This window comes from Vicia villosa, linkage group LG1, assembly GCF_029867415.1.
Source record: "Vicia villosa cultivar HV-30 ecotype Madison, WI linkage group LG1, Vvil1.0, whole genome shotgun sequence".
Classification (NCBI taxonomy): domain Eukaryota; kingdom Viridiplantae; phylum Streptophyta; class Magnoliopsida; order Fabales; family Fabaceae; genus Vicia; species Vicia villosa.
In genome coordinates, this window is record NC_081180.1 from 24,259,564 (window position 1) to 24,277,834 (window position 18,271).

At 35.2% G+C, this 18,271-nt stretch overlaps 1 protein-coding gene across 1 annotated transcript in view; it reads left to right on the forward strand.

Annotated features, from left to right (window-relative positions):
* LOC131593511 (serine/threonine-protein phosphatase 7 long form homolog) overlaps positions 1-17,837 on the forward strand; it is a 24,780-nt gene extending 6,943 nt beyond the window's left edge. Inside the window, exon 5 of the mRNA XM_058866057.1 lies at positions 17,603-17,837. Within this exon, the coding sequence (XP_058722040.1) occupies positions 17,603-17,837 (235 nt within the window). The remainder of the gene's footprint in view (positions 1-17,602) is intronic.
* Positions 17,838-18,271: the final 434 nt, after the last annotated feature.

The window sequence follows — 18,271 nt, forward strand, 5'->3', positions numbered from 1 at the left end:
ACATACTTAACCCTTTATTTTTTAATAGGTTAATAACATTATTTTTTACAAAAATGTTTAACTTAATTATTGTTTTAGTCTTCCTATTTTAATTTATTTACTAAATTATTTCTTTTATTTTTAATTTTTTTTTTTGTTTTTACTTAAAGTGAACTATGCATCCATTTTTAAGGACATGTCACTTTGCAAAAATAAAAATGTCATTTGTGAAACGTGACATGTCAATCTTTAAGGGTCTTTCTAAAAAATGACATGTTAACAATAAGAATGACATGTCATTAAAAATGACACATCATCTATATTTAGTGTAATGCAAAAACAAAACATTGTTTGAATTATAATTAGAAAAACTAATTTTTTTAAATGAAATGAGGTCAAAATTGTAATTAAATTCATACTAAATTTTTATTTTCAAAACCTTTTTTATTTTTTCTATTTTAAAATATATTTGTAAGAACAATAATATTTTTTCTTACAAAGCACATCATCTTTTTGTCAACAGTCCACGATGTGAAACCATATTTTGCATGTTAGAAGTTCTGGACAACATGCTCTTAAGAATGAATAAGTTTTTTATTATGACAACTAGCTTTGGATGATGACAAGCTAAAATGCAAGCATAAAAAACTATTAAAAATATAAGAAGAGTAAGTTAGGGTTTGATGTTCATTGTAAAGGTCCTATAATGATGACACTCAACAAAGATTAAATTTCAAACCTCATCTTCAACATGAACTCAAACAAGTATCTATGAAATTAGATTATCTGACAAGTTTTAAAGCTTTAAAGTATGAAGGAGAGAAAATATGAAAGCTAACCCTCACGTGTCTGAGTGAATAGTATGTTAAAAAAGCATAAGGGCTTTCTTCGTAAAGTAATACGGCTAAATCATAAACACATACACACACTAAAATATGTTTTCAAACACATTTTTCTTAAAGAATTATTCTTAAAAATGTTTTGAAAATGTGCAAATTGAATCAAAAACTGTCAGAATGTTTTATGAGAAAATTTACATTGTCCAATAAATTAGCACTTATACTCAATCGATTGGGTTAGTGAAAAAGCGGTCCTCAAATAATTAGGACAATTTCTTAATAAACAGAGACAACTATATATTATTTCCTTCCTTTTAAAACAACCTAAACAAGTCTTTGGAGGCCTTCTAATCGGTTGGTGCAAAATGCTAATCGATTGACACATTAAATATAGCCAAGAAATTCTTCTCTTTTGTGCCAACCTCTAGCCTATTAATAGAGGTACTTGTAGCCAGGGCCGGCCCTGTGGGTGTGCGAGGAGTGCTACCGCACAGGGCCTCCGACTTTAAAGGGCCTCACATTCGATAAATGGGCTTAATATAAATAAAAGAATAATATTATATATTTGTAACGCCATTTATAATCATGTTCCATAATGTAGCCGAGCGGTAGCAAAATTTATTTTAGTACTATCTTTATAACCTGTGTTCGATTCCTCCATGTTACAATTTGCTTTTTTAATATGGAAAAAAAAAACGCTACATGTAATTATATGCAATGCAACAGGGTAAGTGGGTAAATAAGTGGTATGGGTTGAATTGTTTTTTTCATTTAAAGCATATTTGCTATTTTTTTGCTGTAATCGTTTTTAAATTTTAATGTAATCAATTTATTTCTTTATTACTATATTGAAATATATATTTTCATATTTTATTTAATTTTTTAAAATTTTATTTAAAATAATGACACGTTTTTGACGAAAAAAATAATGACATTTTAAATAGCATTATAATTAAATAATTAAATATTTATTATACAATTAATTTATTTAGTAGTTTCTTCGTGATGAAATATTGTATAATATTATTTGTAAATAATACTTTAAAATTTTAGAGATTTTTTTTTATTTAAATTATTATTAAATACATAGTAAATTAATTTATTTCGATGAATCAAATTTCTACATAATATTTCTATAGTATCATTTTTGTCTCTATATATTTAATTTTATTTATAATTTAAATAAAATATAATTTTTTTATTAATTTGTTGTATTATTTATCAAAGGCCTAATTTTAAAATAGAACAGGGCCTCCAAATTGTTTGGGACGGCCCTGCTTGTAGCAACCTGCCTAAAATTTTAACTTAGAGAGTCGCCACCTATTCTGAAGGGCGAATAGGAAACCCTACGCAGTATAGAGATCAGGGTAAGATACTATATTCAGGTCGAGGGAAGGTGTTAGGCACCCTCAACCCTTTCCTATTGGCTTTGAATCTAAGGCAAAGGTTTGATAGCTAAGAGTATTAAGGTAAGGTTTATGCTAAAGAATTGAATAAGGGGGAAATTGAGATTTTAGGGTGGGGGACTCGCCTTGTTGCCAAGTGCCTACGTATCTCCTTAGGGAGAATCAGAGTCAACGTAGTTCGGGGGACGGGTTGTACGCCCTTAAGGTTTGAAATTTGATTTGAAGGTTTGAAGGCCTTGAATAGCCTATCGTAGATAAAAATCTGTATTTTGAACTTGAAGTTTGAAAGATGATTGAAAAGTGTTTTGAAGTTGTTTTAGATGTTCTGGGCGTACAACCCTGATTTGGCACAATTAACCGCAATGATCAATAAGTTTGATCACCATAATTAAAAGATTAGGAGATTTGCATCATTACCAATTCAAATCGATTGATTCGATTATCACTAATAATGAATTAATATGTTTTATTGTTTTTTATGAATTTTATTTTGTATTGTTACCCCTCATAATCGATTAATACGATTACAAATAATAACAAATTAAACTTAGAGAAAGGGAGGATTAATCACCACAATTAATAAGATAATTGCAACCGTTTAATCGAATACAATTTGATTTATATTTTAATTATTAACTTATTAATTGATCGTTACCCCTCGTAACCGATAGTTTCGATTACAAATAATAACGAGTTGATAAGGAAAATATGCTAATCATCATAACCAATAAGATGGTTAAAACCATTTAGCAAAATAATGTTTATTTTAACTTATAGGATTTGATTAATTAAATTAATCGATTATTAACCATCGCGACCAATAGATTTAGTCGAAACGAATAATAAATTAAATCCTAAAACCTTAGCCAGTATTCAATGGGATCGGGCAAACCCTAATGTTGTAAATTTTAATAGGGTTTTTATTTATAATTAAAATTAATTAAACTAATTAATCGGGCAAAATAGAAATAATCGGGAAAATAATCTTAAATAATTATATTTCTAATCCTAATTTATTTTCTAATCCTAATTAACAAATTAATTAAATTAAACATGATTAATCAATACTTAATCTAAATATTTAAACTAAATAATAGAAATAGAAAAAAATATGAAAAAACCTGGACCATGATCCTGTGCAGCGTGGTCCTTGAGGCTTCATGGTAGAGCTGCATCCAGGCACGTAGGATCTGATGCTATAGAGATCTGATGGTGAGAAATTGAGGATGCGTGATGGTCTCGCGTAAGAGCTGCGCACAGGATCCCTTATCACACCAACACCTGCAGTTATTAAAAAAATATGATTCTTTAGTAAGACTCGAACCCAGGTTATGGGTCTCACGGGCATACACGCTCTGCCAACACAGCCAGCTCCATTCGCTGATGTTATCTTGAAGTCGAAACCTATTTAATCACTCAAACGACGTAAACAAATTAAAAGAAAAAGCATCAGCGCGCCTCTGTTCTTCTTCTTCGTGGATCCCTCCGTCGAAAACCTGCAAAACTCAATCGAAACATGTAAACAAATAGTCCAGATCCGTTATTTAACAGGTTCCGAATTCAAAGGTACTTTTCTTTTGGCTTGAAACTTGCAGTAACCATGGCTGCGAAGCTCCTCCACGGCGAAGCTCTAACAATGGCCGTCGACGATTTAGGACGTAAATTTCATCTGAGAAGCGTTATACCTTACTCTTTGATCCCTTAGGAAGGGACTGAGACCACTGATTTGGATTAGAGTCATAGGTATATGAGCAATTTTGGAACTAGGAAGATGCTCTTCCTTTTTGTGTTTCTTCTTTGTACCCCTCCTCGGTTTGATGAAAAAAATAAATACTTCCAGTCTCCAAGTTTTTTCGGCCTCCCTCCTCATTGACAAAAAACACTCTATTTATGATGTTTAAATTAGGGTTTTCTTTTATTTCTAATGGGCCTAATACCCAATTAATCTAATGATTATAAAAGACTAAAAATAAATCCTAAAACTAATATTAATATAAGCTTAAAAATAAAATATAAAGAACTATATATATTTTTTTTTTGTGATTTTTTCTGAATAAAAAAAAAAAAAGAGGTTAGAAACATTATATAAAAATAAAAGAAAAAAAAGTCAGAAGTGGGATTCGAACTCGGGACCTCTCGGTCACACACTCTTATCCTTAAATTCTTACTGACTGCACCATACCAATTCTTCGAAATGAAATGCCATAGACAATTATAAGAGGGCAAATTTTGGGGTATGACAGCTGCCCCTGTTCAATCTTCTTAAACCTGAAGAATCAGATAAGCACGTCTGCCTATCGTGATCTGAAGGTAGAAGATGATTGGACACTGAAATGCCCTGAAATTTGCCTTTGTCGGGAAAGAATTTCGTGGGAGATGGGCTTACAGATGCCACCCAGGGAAAATGTTCCTCCTTCTTCCTTCTCTTTTTTTTTGTGGAGCAAACGCTCTCTTCTTTTTTTTCTCTTTTTTTTTGTAGGAGCTACGCATTCAGATCGTAGCGTGGCCTGAAAAGGCAACCTTGATTCTATGCAATTGTATGATGCATGCGATGCCTGATGCAGTGAGCTTCTCAAAATAAATGAGAGCCATGTATGTATATGCGTAATGTATGAATGAAGTATGTTAGTCGAATGATGCATGATTGTTAGTTATGTTAGTTGAAGAATGTTAGAAATTCTGAAAAGAAAGATATCACCTTTGATTGTTATGGGTGATGTTTTGGACGGTATCACTGCCGAGGGACTAACGTGATAAACCCAGTTGAGGAATCGTTTGAAAAATCTTGTGTGCTTGGAAAAGCTCCTAGAAAGGATGGAATACGTCTTGAAGAAGACTTCCTGGAAAGGTTCCTGAAAAGGAATAGCGAGGACCTTCTGTTGATTGTGTAATTGGCTTGCTATGGCCAGCAAGCCTCCGCAGTTTGTGAACCCCTCACTTACGATAGTGCTGGTAAGCTACTCGCAGTTTGTGAATTTCTCACTTACCATAGTGCTGGTAAGCTACTCGCAGTTTGTGGATTTCTCACTTACCATAGTGCTGGTAAGCTACTCGTATTTTGTGAATTTCTCACTTACCATAGTGCTGGTAAGCTACTCGCAGTTTGTATCTCTCACTTACCATAGTTCTGGCAAGCTACGTCGCAGTTTGTATCTCTCACTTACCATAGTGCTGATAAGCTACTCGCGGTTTGTATCTCTCACTTACCATAGTGCTGGTAAGCTACTCGCAGTTTATATCTCTCACTTACCATAGTGCTGGTAAGCTACTCGCAGTTTGTGAACCTCTCACTTACCATAGTGTTGGTAAGCTACTCGCAGTTTGTGAACCTCTCACTTACCATAGTGTTGGTAAGCTACTCGCAATTTGGACCCCAATAGGATTGCTTGTTATAGTTCTAGCAAGTTCACCTGCACGAAAGAGATTCACCTGTTTTTAGACTCACGACTCGAGGGTCGGAGACTGGGCTGTTGTCACAGTCAGACGGGAACTGACTACCAGACGGGAACCGGATTTTGATGTAACAGTCAGACGGGAACTGACTTTGAAAATGATTTGGATGGCCAATAAAAATTGGGTTTTTTTTGTGATATGTGAATGCATTAGATGATATGCATATGCTAGTGCGTATGTATGTATGCTGATGCGTGAAATGAACAGCAAGGTTGCTATCATCGGTGAGGTTACCGGAAAACATCAATCAGATGATTGGAAAATAAATTTCAGTAAGGTTACTGGCATCGGTAAGGTTACCGGGAAGCAGGTGGACAATGTAGCTTAGCACCAGAGTTTTGAATTGGATGTTTGGATGTATGGGGTAATGCTTATGCTTATGCATATGTTGATTGATGTAATGTGTGGAATGAAGCAATGTCTTCTGTAAGATTACCTGAAAAGGTCTTTTGAATGGAAGTGAACATTTGTCTTAAAGAAGACTACCTGAAAAGGTTCTTAGAGTAGATAGAAATTTGTCTTAAAGAAGACCACCTGAAGAAGTTCTTAGCAAGGAATAGAGAATGTCTTTAAAGACGACTACCTGAAAAGGTTCTTAGCAAGGGCTGAAGTTTGTCTTAAAGAAGACCGCCTTGAAAAGTTCGTAGAGTATCTTAAAGAAGACCACCTGAAGAGGTTGAAAGATGTCTAAAGAGACTACCTAAAAAGGTTCGTAGAATGTCTTAAAGTAGACCACCTGAAGAGGTTCGTAGAATGTCTTAAAGAAGACGACTTGAAGAGGTTCCTAAAAAGGAAGACAAATTGTCTTGAAGAAGACTGCCTAAAAAGGTACTTAAAATTTTCTGAAGAGGACTACCTGAAAAGGTACTTAGGACAAGAATGTCTCGAAGAAGACTACCTAAACAGGTGCTTAGAAGAAAAATGTCTTGAAGAAGACTACCTCAAAAGGTACTTGGAAAAAGGAATGTCTTGAAGAAGACTACCTGAAAAGGTACTTAGAAAAAGGAATGTCTTGAAGAAGACTTCCTGAAAAGGTACTTAGCAAAAGAATGTCTTGAAGAAGACTACCTGAAAAGGTACTTAGAAAAAGGAATGTCTTGAAGAAGACTACCTGAAAAGGTACTTAGAAAAAGAATGTCTTGAAGAAGACTACCTGAAAAGGTGTGGTGTAATGTGTCAACCAATGTATGTAATGCATGGTTTATATGTATTTGCATGATGCCCCAATGGTAGGTTGTTGATAACCAAGCGTATATAGCTCGCCGAGGTTGGATGGTCTGTTTGCTAGGATGGGGTGTGATGCTAGCGCGATTTCCCAATACCTGTTTTGTTTGAGCTCGGAAGATCGTAGTTAGGAGAAAGATTTGTTCGATGTTGTAAAGTGCGAGAACGCCTTTTTCCTTTTGTTGTGTGTCTTGCGGATTTGATATCCATTGCCCCAGTATCTTCATGGAGAAAGATGCTTATGAAGGAAGTGCCCCAGGGAATAGCCTTGTCATATGTTTCGATGTTTAGATTGAAGGGTGTGCCCCTGATCTCCAGGTCATGGAAGGTTATCCATAGTGTTCTATCCTTTGAATTTGAATTCTTCCCATGTCTGACATGCCCCTGTTTGAGATTGCTTTGAGATGTGCCCCAAGTCGATTGAACCTTAGGAAGACTGCTCCTAGTTAATAGGATGTTCGATTGTATGCCCCTGTGCTCCTTGAAATTTTTGCCCCTGTTTAGGAGAACCCCCTAGATGTGGTTCCCCCGACTCCAGGGTCTTTATTAGAAATGATCACCTTGATTAACCCATTTCGAGATTTCCTCGATGCTAAGTGTATACTCGTAGATGGCGTTGTACTTTTTGAGAAGTAGCTCCAATGGAATGCGTATGCAAGTTTTGAAATCGAAGTCTGTTATGAATTAGGACTGGATGGTTTTGAAAAGAATGCTTGAAGAAGCATAGTGATTAGAAGTAGTTTTAACAAACATAGGAGTCAGTATAACAAATTCCTGCTTAATATGCTTTCATGGTTAACCTTGCCTCAATTAGGACTTTTAAATGTTGTAACTTGGCCTGGTTCATGTTTTAAGAAACAATGGATATAAGGCTCAAAATTTATTTAACCCACCCCTTTCTCCTTGATGTTCTCCAGATCCTAAAAATTCGCCTAATCCAATGGATGTGCCTTGTTTGTAAGAGAATCAGTTCTGATGTTGAGCAGAAGCCTTTAACAAAGACCCAAGCGTTTGATAAAAAATATTGTAAAGATCCAAGCATTGTTGTGAAGTTTTGATGGTTTGGCAGTCATAAGATTATCATTTGTATTTCGCCTTTGTTTTTATCCCTTATTTTTGCATGAACCAACTCTCTTGAGTTTGATCCATCGGGATGCCCTAATTTTTGCCTAAGTCGTTCTTTTGTTTTCATGGAATTTTCCATTTTGACTTAGCGGGCGTTTTTCTCCTTTTTCTTTTGAATGCTCCTTTTGAAGTACTTGATCCTTGGATATTGAATGTTGTGACTGCCATGTCGATTTTGATTTGTAAGCTTCGCCTTTGATACTTCCTCGATCTTGAATGATGTAATGAGGAAGAAGATTGTTGTGAATGTTATCTCCATTGCTTCCTCAATCTTAGATGAATGCGAGGAAGAAGATATGCTTGAACCTTTTATTTGCTTGATCCTTTGCTTGGATTGACTGATTCTCTTGACAACCAAAATACACCATTGAATTAATTGAAATCTACCCTGCCCCTGGTTAAAATCAAGTTTTTTTTTTGAAAAGTAGAAACAAACTCCAACTCCTGGCTCGAGGGGGTAACGAGGGATTAACATCCTTATATCTCCACTGTTTGGGAATTGAATCAATGCCTGTACATCCTCGGCTCGGTCTTACCTTGAAAGCATATGTTTAGCTGGACTTAGTTATTTGTAATCGTCATTCTCCCTCAAGTTTGTCAATAACCCTAAAAATAGAAGTGTGTGACTGGAAAGTCATGGTAGTGAGTGAATGAATTGACTCCAAAACCTGCATGGTTGTCCCATTAGAATTACTAATCCGAAGGTACAACTTTTATCTTGAGTAACACTTAGCGGTCGTAAGGGTTGAAATTGTGAGCACGGTAAACACCTATTGATCCTAGGGATAATCTCCTTTGTAGATCCACTGACCTTGTTTCACTCCTTAGATTCTTAAACTTGTAGAAGTGAGGGCAACCTCGAATTTTCTTTGGACATGTCAAACCTGGCGGGAATAAATCGTTAGCGGTGGGTTTTCGTCGTATCGGAACTTCATGAGTTTCCTTTGACTGAACCTCTTTCGCTTTTCCTAAGGATAGTATCACCTATGACCCTTTTTTTTTCTTGGTGTGGGGCTGACATATGTCGAATTCCCTCCATCGTGGTTATGCCTCTTTGTTCAGGACATTGCCCCAGTTGGACTAATCCTTGCCCCCAGGTTATCGTAGAGCGTCCTTGAAAGTTTGATGTGTTCTAAGATGAACCCCTTTATGACTAGATACATCTTGAGTGTATCTATGAGGGAACTCTTTGTTGAACTAATCATTGCTCGATGACAACCTTTATTGTATTCATAATCATGTTATGACAAGGCATGGACATGCGGCTGGCATGGCGAGAGGCATCTTTTTCTTTAGCAAGACTAAGATCTTTTATTCTCTTTGCTCCATAGTCTACGATCCTTTGATTTTTTTTTTGAGTTTCGGGAAACCGGCTAGCACGGTTGGTATGGATGCGGGCGAAGATAGAAATGCAAATGAGAATGTATGAATGCATGAAAATGCCAATGCACGCGTAAGCGAGAGACTCCTTGTATTGTAACTCTGTGTATGCAGACGTGTAACATATGATCCTAGGGATGGCCTTAAAGGCGACATTAGACCCTCTTGGAATCTTTGCAGGATAAATGTTATGACGCGCTAAAGGAAATCCCTTGGATTCGAGAGTATGCAGAAGATAGCGGCTAGTGACCGTTCAAGATAGTCACTAAATCTCATGGCCATCGAGGGGCCAATCAATGTGTACCAATGAATTTGTCCCTCGTGGGAAGGTTCTCTATGCGGAACACAACCTATCTAAGGACGATATGGACGAAGAGAAATCCCTACAGGCTAGGGATGTGATGTGTAAATGGAGATCCAAACCCTACAAGTTAGAGGGTGCGCGGGAATAAGCATGGAGTGACCGTTCAGGACAGTCACTAGATTTCATAGCCATCGAGAGGCCAATCGAACGCATGCTAGTGAAGTTGTCCTTCAGGGAAGGACGCGTCATTGTGAAGACACATGGATGTAACAGAAAATCCCTATATGCTAGGGAGTACGTAGTAGTAAGCACGGGGTGACCGTTCGAGACAGTCACTAGATCGCATGGCCATCGAGAGGCCAATTGACGTGCGTTAATGGAAATGTCCTTCGTGGGAAGGACGCGTAGTTGTAAGAATACAAGGATATAAAAATAAAATCCCTACAGGCTAGGGAATGCATAGATGGTGATGTCCTTCGTGGGAAAGACATGGTCTTTAGAAATTTGAATCCTTACAGGCTAGGGACCACTTAGGAATACCTGCAAAATTGCAACGCATAGATATTCGAAGTATATGTATTGCAAACAAATAATAAGCACAAAAGTCCTAGGTTCATAGGTCCGACGTATGGGCTCTAGGGAGCCTACCCTTTTTTGGGAGTGTTCTAGAAGGTCTCATGGGGTCGTTCGTAGCCTCCGAGACTTTTTGTCTCTTTGGATTTTAGAACAACTCATTTTATCCATGAGGTTCGAGTTTTTGGGGTAGGTTCCCGGAGAGATCAGCTAAGTATCCAGTCCAGCCCTCCACAAAGTCAAGCTTCGTTTCGGACCTTTCCAAATACCTAACCCACTCCGAGTGGAGTTATCAGTGAGACTCGTAAGGCGATTCATGTCCCCTTTTGGTATCAAAGTTAACTCCCACACTTAGGTTTTAACAACAATATAATATACCCAACAGATGCAATAGAAATAAAAGTATTCATTTAAATAAATATTTTAATTAAATTTCTATAAATAAATGAACCTTAGAATAAGTAAATAAATAAATAAATTTAAATTTAAATATTTAAAAACTAACCTCGAAATCCAGCCGCTTATAATTTAGACAATGTATTAAAGCAGCAAATACTTAAAAATATATATTCACAAAAAATAAAAAATAGATATTTACAAAATAAATAAACCCTAATTTTTGGCGTATTTGCCAAACCCTAAAAATTTCGCCAAAAACCTAAACCGTTTGCCACAAACCTAAACCTAAACCCTCTCAAGCCTTAGGAGCATAGTAATTCACCATTAAGTGCGTCCCCAGCAGAGTCGCCAGCTGTAGCAACCTGCCTAAAATTTTAACTTAGAGAGTCGCCACCTATTCTGAAGGGCGAATAGGAAACCCTACGCAGTATAGAGATCAGGGTAAGATACTATATTCAGGTCGAGGGAAGGTGTTAGGCACCCTCAACCCTTTCCTATTGGCTTTGAATCTAAGGCAAAGGTTTGATAGCTAAGAGTATTAAGGTAAGGTTTATGCTAAAGAATTGAATAAGGGGAAAATTGAGATTTTAGGGTGGGGGACTCGCCTTGTTGCCAAGTGCCTACGTATCTCCTTAGGGAGAATCAGAGTCAACGTAGTTCGGGGGACGGGGTGTACGCCCTTAAGGTTTGAAATTTGATTTGAAGGTTTGAAGGCCTTGAATAGCCTATCGTAGATAAAAATCTGTATTTTGAACTTGAAGTTTGAAAGATGATTGAAAAGTGTTTTGAAGTTGTTTTAGATGTTCTGGGCGTACAACCCTGATTTGGCACAATTAACCGCAATGATCAATAAGTTTGATCACCATAATTAAAAGATTAGGAGATTTGCATCATTACCAATTCAAATCGATTGATTCGATTATCACTAATAATGAATTAATATGTTTTATTGTTTTTTATGAATTTTATTTTGTATTGTTACCCCTCATAATCGATTAATACGATTACAAATAATAACAAATTAAACTTAGAGAAAGGGAGGATTAATCACCACAATTAATAAGATAATTGCAACCGTTTAATCGAATACAATTTGATTTATATTTTAATTATTAACTTATTAATTGATCGTTACCCCTCGTAACCGATAGTTTCGATTACAAATAATAACGAGTTGATAAGGAAAATATGCTAATCATCATAACCAATAAGATGGTTAAAATCATTTAGCAAAATAATGTTTATTTTAACTTATAGGATTTGATTAATTAAATTAATCGATTATTAACCATCGCGACCAATAGATTTAGTCGAAACGAATAATAAATTAAATCCTAAAACCTTAGCCAGTATTCAATGGGATCGGGCAAACCCTAATGTTGTAAATTTTAATAGAGTTTTTATTTATAATTAAAATTAATTAAACTAATTAATCGGGCAAAATAGAAATAATCGGGAAAATAATCTTAAATAATTATATTTCTAATCCTAATTTATTTTCTAATCCTAATTAACAAATTAATTAAATTAAACATGATTAATCAATACTTAATCTAAATATTTAAACTAAATAATAGAAATAGAAAAAAATATGAAAAAACCTGGACCATGATCCTGTGCAGCGTGGTCCTTGAGGCTTCATGGTAGAGCTGCATCCAGGCACGTAGGATCTGATGCTATAGAGATCTGATGGTGAGAAATTGAGGATGCGTGATGGTCTCGCGTAAGAGCTGCGCACAGGATCCCTTATCACACCAACACCTGCAGTTATTAAAAAAATATGAGTCTTTAGTAAGACTCGAACCCAGGTTATGGGTCTCACGGGCATACACGCTCTGCCAACACAGCCAGCTCCATTCGCTGATGTTATCTTGAAGTCGAAACCTATTTAATCACTCAAACGACGTAAACAAATTAAAAGAAAAAGCATCAGCGCGCCTCTGTTCTTCTTCTTCGTGGATCCCTCCGTCGAAAACCTGCAAAACTCAATCGAAACATGTAAACAAATAGTCCAGATCCGTTATTTAACAGGTTCCGAATTCAAAGGTACTTTTCTTTTGGCTTGAAACTTGCAGTAACCATGGCTGCGAAGCTCCTCCACGGCGAAGCTCTAACAATGGCCGTCAACGATTTAGGACGTAAATTTCATCTGAGAAGCGTTATACCATACTCTTTGATCCCTTAGGAAGGGACTGAGACCACTGATTTGGATTAGAGTCATAGTTTCTGAAAACAAGTCTTGCCCTAGGTATATGAGCAATTTTGGAACTAGGAAGATGCTCTTCCTTTTTGCGTTTCTTCTTTGTACCCCTCCTCGATTTGATGAAAAAAATAAATACTTCCAGTCTCCAAGTTTTTTCGGCCTCCCTCCTCATTGACAAAAAACACTCTATTTATGATGTTTAAATTAGGGTTTTCTTTTATTTCTAATGGGCCTAATACCCAATTAATCTAATGATTATAAAAGACTAAAAATAAATCCTAAAACTAATATTAATATAAGCTTAAAAATAAAATATAAAGAACTATATATATTTTTTTTTTGTGATTTTTTCTGAATAAAAAAAAAAAAAAGAGGTTAGAAACATTATATAAAAATAAAAGAAAAAAAAGTCAGAAGTGGGATTCGAACTCGGGACCTCTCGGTCACACACTCTTATCCTTAAATTCTTACTGACTGCACCATACCAATTCTTCGAAATGAAATGCCATAGACAATTATAAGAGGGCAAATTTTGGGGTATGACAGTACTTCCAGTCATATTTTCACATTTAAAATCGTGAGTCTTCATGCCTCACTCCTCACTCTTTCTCTAAAAATATTTTTATTACTTTCTCTCACTTGAGTTTAGTTATAGTGCTTCAAGAAAGTACTTTTGTTTAGTGAGGCTTGTGTTGTAACTCTGAAAAGGGTAGTATTGTAAATTTATCGAAGATTATTTTCTCTTGGTTGAATATTTATCCATAGGAGATTGTAAATTTGGGTTAAAAGTTAAACCCCTGAAAAACATGAGTTTTGGGGATTTAGATACTAAGTCTCAGTTTTGATTTGTAAGCTCAGACTAATCAAAAAAATTCTTTGGTTCAAGATCAGCCTGGTTCAGAATCTCAAGTTGGTTTGTGGTTATCCTGGCAAAAACCATTGTTTGATTCGTAAGCTAAGCCTGGTTAAAAGCTTTCTTTGGTTCGAGATAAGTATGGATTAAAATATCAATGGTTCATGGTCATCCTGGTAATAACATTGATTCAGTTGGTGAGTTCATCCCTGTTCAAAAGTTCTCATTGGTTTGAGATAAGCCATTGTAAAATCTAGGTTTACCTTAGAGACTAATAGCTTCAAATTGTTGTTCGGAAAGAAGACTAACTACTTTAGTCCGTTGTTTAGAAGGAAGACCAGCCACTTGTCTCTGTTGTTCACTCTTTGGTTGGAAGTTATCTTGAAACTTCATTTTTCCTTGTGTGAGGGGGTTCGAGAATTCAACCTGATAAAAGCTCTTAAGAATGACTGGATACTCTCAAGATCAAATCTTGGGGAGAGGATTAGATCACTTCATTTAAATCGAACCTCCATAATTCCTAGTGTTTATTCTCTTACCCTTATTTCTTTACTTTTCTGCTTATTTATCTTTCCGCTGCTAAATTATTAATCAAACTGATTTTAAACTCTGAAAATAACTGTAAAAGTTTTTCAAACCACCATTTTTTGAAATTCACTATTTACCCCCACCCATCTTTTGGGTGTGGAGTCACATATTATTCAAGAGGCATCATAGCCTAACTCATGTTAAAGGACTAACCGTCTCAAGAGAAAGATGACCTCCAACACATTTTTAAAGAGATCATTCCAAAACACACCTTAACCCTTTAATGGTGCTAGGTTTGAAATATAGAAAGCTAGATTTATAATCTTTATTCAAAGTATTAATTTTGAATTGTGAAAATTTTTAATCAACGGTTTGTTTATCCATATTTACTAGGTAAATGGATAAGTAGTATGTAAACTCGATTTGCTTTGGACCATAGAAGAAATGAGAAAATTTAAAATTAATTTTAAGACAAAGAATTTTATTGCAATGTCCCTAGATGATAATAAACTTCTCTATATCTATGATTGCAAAACTGTAAAGGAAATGTGAAATGCACTTGAAATGATATATGGAGTTTCTCCAGTTATCAGACAAGAGAAGGTGAACACGTGAGGCGAAGATGAAGAATCCCCTCGCAATTTTTTTTTCAAAATTTAGGAATGTTAGAAAGTATATTGTAACATTTATTGCTAACATTAAGTTAATAATTACAAATTCAATCTAATCCTTAAATCAAAAGATGAGAATATTCATAATTTCAGGAAAAATTAAAGAAGAAGGAAATGATAGAGAAATTGAACGAACTAGTTCAATTACTCAAATATGTAGGTACAAGCTTAAAAACTTAAGAATTATCATACTCATCATACTCCTATCAAACAACTCGCATGGCTTCATTCGAAAGAACATACTTAGTATTTGAATGATCTTTGGAAGATTTAACATCAAGTGAAGGAACCTCATTGTAAGAGGTTGTGAAGAATTATTATCATCCAGTGGAATCTTCTAAATGAGAAGGGAAGATAAAGCATTCAAAAGGAAACAAGAATCATCCTCAGAGAGAACCTTGGATGAATCCTGCTTAAAAAAAGAAGATGAAGTTTAGAGCATCATATGAGGAAGATGTTTATGATGTAATTAAGCCTTCTTACAAGTAATTGTTTCAAATTAGTGCTAAGTTGGTTGGAGAAGCTAATAGGATTAAAAAATACAATGTAGACCTTAAGGAGTATTTGTGGCTTCTTGAAGAAAACAATAAATCGCTTAAGTTACAAATAGCTAATATTCTCAAGAGAAACATGTGAGACTTATGTCTCTTTGAAAGTGGAAGTTACACAATTGTATGAAACCCTAGGTTAATTTACCAAGGGGAAATAAAATCTTGACATAATCATATCAAGTCAAAGGCCTTCCTTAAATGAAAGTGGAATAGGATTCAAACTGGATTATAACACCTAGTAAAGGCGTAAAAAATAAGAAAAGAATTGTCTCACTTCTAAACGCTCTCAATGCAAGAAATTTGGGCACTTAGAACCTTTCTATTTTGATATGTTAAAGAGGTATAAAGGCAACAACCTTAGACCTTCTGGAAGAACTATCACACCTGGACCCAAGAAGATCTGGTATCAAAAGTGAAACCTTATTATGTTTTGAAGGTATGGTGTGTACCTCAATGTCTTAGCTAATATTAAATGAAGTTGTGCAAAGCAAAAAGTATACTCTTAATTATACAGTGGTCTAAGTCTCTGATCTAAGAATGAACGATGATGGTGAATATCAACAACTGTGATCAAAGCAAGATCTCTTCATTAAGGGTGATCTCAACATCTTTATTCCTTAATAATTAGCTAACCTCATAGTACGTTGAGCGAATATGTCTGTCATGGATATATTTATCTTGTTATTTAAACCAACTCTCGCATCCAACAATTCAAAGAGAAAGACACACCATAATGTGTTGGTGTTTCCTTTAAAGAGGAAAGTTATATCAAGATTTCTTGATATGTGAGGTAGTACACTATTTTAAAGATTAAATTATAAGAAAAATCCAATCAATCCTTTAAAATAGTGGATTTAATTTTGCTCATCTCAATATATTATTTTCACAAACCAAAAGGATGAGTTTCATGGTCTTGTATAGAAATGAGGTGCTAATAAAGATGAATAGGGGTGCATAAAAGATATGAAATCCAACAGAAGGCCCAAAAAGCACCAAGAAGGATGATTAACGTAAGCCTGTTTGATTATCTCCTTAAGGAAACCGACTGGACAAGCTTAGCGCACATCTTTTCAAATCAAATCTGAGCCAAATGTAGTCTTCAAGGCAATTAGATCCTGCATTGATAATAATGGCTTAAATTCTTAGAAAATCTGATCAACCAACCGATTTCAGCCCGTAGCCAATCAATCGACATGCCTCTTTTTGAATGATTTAGATATAATTTTCAATCAGCACAATCTCCATTGATTGTTTGAAAGAAATTCACGCTTAAAATCGTTATAAGACTCGCTACAAATAGGTATGCATTCCTCGCTTTTTTTGCATCTCAAAATTTCATCTCTTCTAGTTTCTTTCTTGTGTGAGCTCTCTTTCTCTCACCGTATGTATCATCATGGCCTACTCAAAAATCCACAAAACTTGAAATGCTCCAAAAATAAACGCTTTTACCTTTGGGTTGATAAATATAAATCAAGAATAGTAGATGATTTTCTAAAAGAAGGTAATCCAACCATGGTACATGGATCCAAGCTTCATGAGGAGTTATAAACTGTATCATCAAATTTGTCAAGCCTCTCTTAGGGATTTCTTCATACAGGTATCCGACAGAAGTTATAAATTGTATCATCAAATTTTTCAAGCCTCTCTAGAGGATTGTAGGAGCTTCCCTAAGATCATTAGTAAGGGGAGTGGAAATAAATATCCACAGGGATAACTTTGGTAGAATATGTAAGTTATCCTTTGAGGGAACATCCTACACCTATGAGGTACTCGTGGGTTTTAAGAACTTCAAACGTCCCACAACCTTAAACTGCCTTCTCATTAACTCTGTGGAGAAAAGAAAGTTCCCTTCTAATTAACCTTTTTAAAACCAAAGATTTGCATCATCCACTACCTTCAAACACGAATCATTTTTACAAAGAGTGTCAACCTTATATATGTCATCAGAGATTATGTAATACCCCGCTGGATTTTGATTCAAGAGGTTCCAACAAATTGGGTAGTAGGAATACCCCTCCACATGATTCAACGCAAAGAAAGCTAGTCAGCAAAACTTACTTACGGAGCAATGATCACCAAAATCCTAGGAACATTCATTGTTGATACCAAATTAGAAACCGTAGACTCTTCCAACAAAAGGATTACCTATATGCTTTCAAGGAGATGGATGTTCTCATCAAACCTGGAGAATTGGAGAATGACCCAATAATCAAGGAAGAAGAAGAAGCGGGAGAAATAGAAGACACAAAGATCATCAAAGTCTTGGAGATATGTCAGTACTTAGCCAAAGATATTAAGGAAATCAAGAAAATCATCTCAAGGCATAATGATACTTATGGAAATGAATAATCTCACCTATGTGTCTAAGTGCATTTACTCTCTTGCTATTTATTATTCTAAAATTTCTTGCTTTTCGTACTACTTTTAGTTTTGTGAATTTCATTGCTCTATGCACTTCAATTCAAATTTTAATAAAAGTGTGATATTCCTCTCCTAAATGCGTATGTGCGAATTTGTTTTCATATTTAAATTTTTGTAATGCATCTTTTTACCTTTCTTTTTTATTTTGACAAAGGTGGAGAAGTATACTCTCAAGGGCAGTAGAGTATAATGTCTCTTAATTTAGGGGGAGTTAAATCACTCAAAAACATATTTGTTTATTTCTTTGACCACTTCCCTGAGAGATGTGTCATCATCATCAAAATGGGGAAAATGTGAAACCATATTTTGCAGGTTAGAAGCTTTGGACAAGATTCTCTAGAGAATGAATAATTTCTTATGGT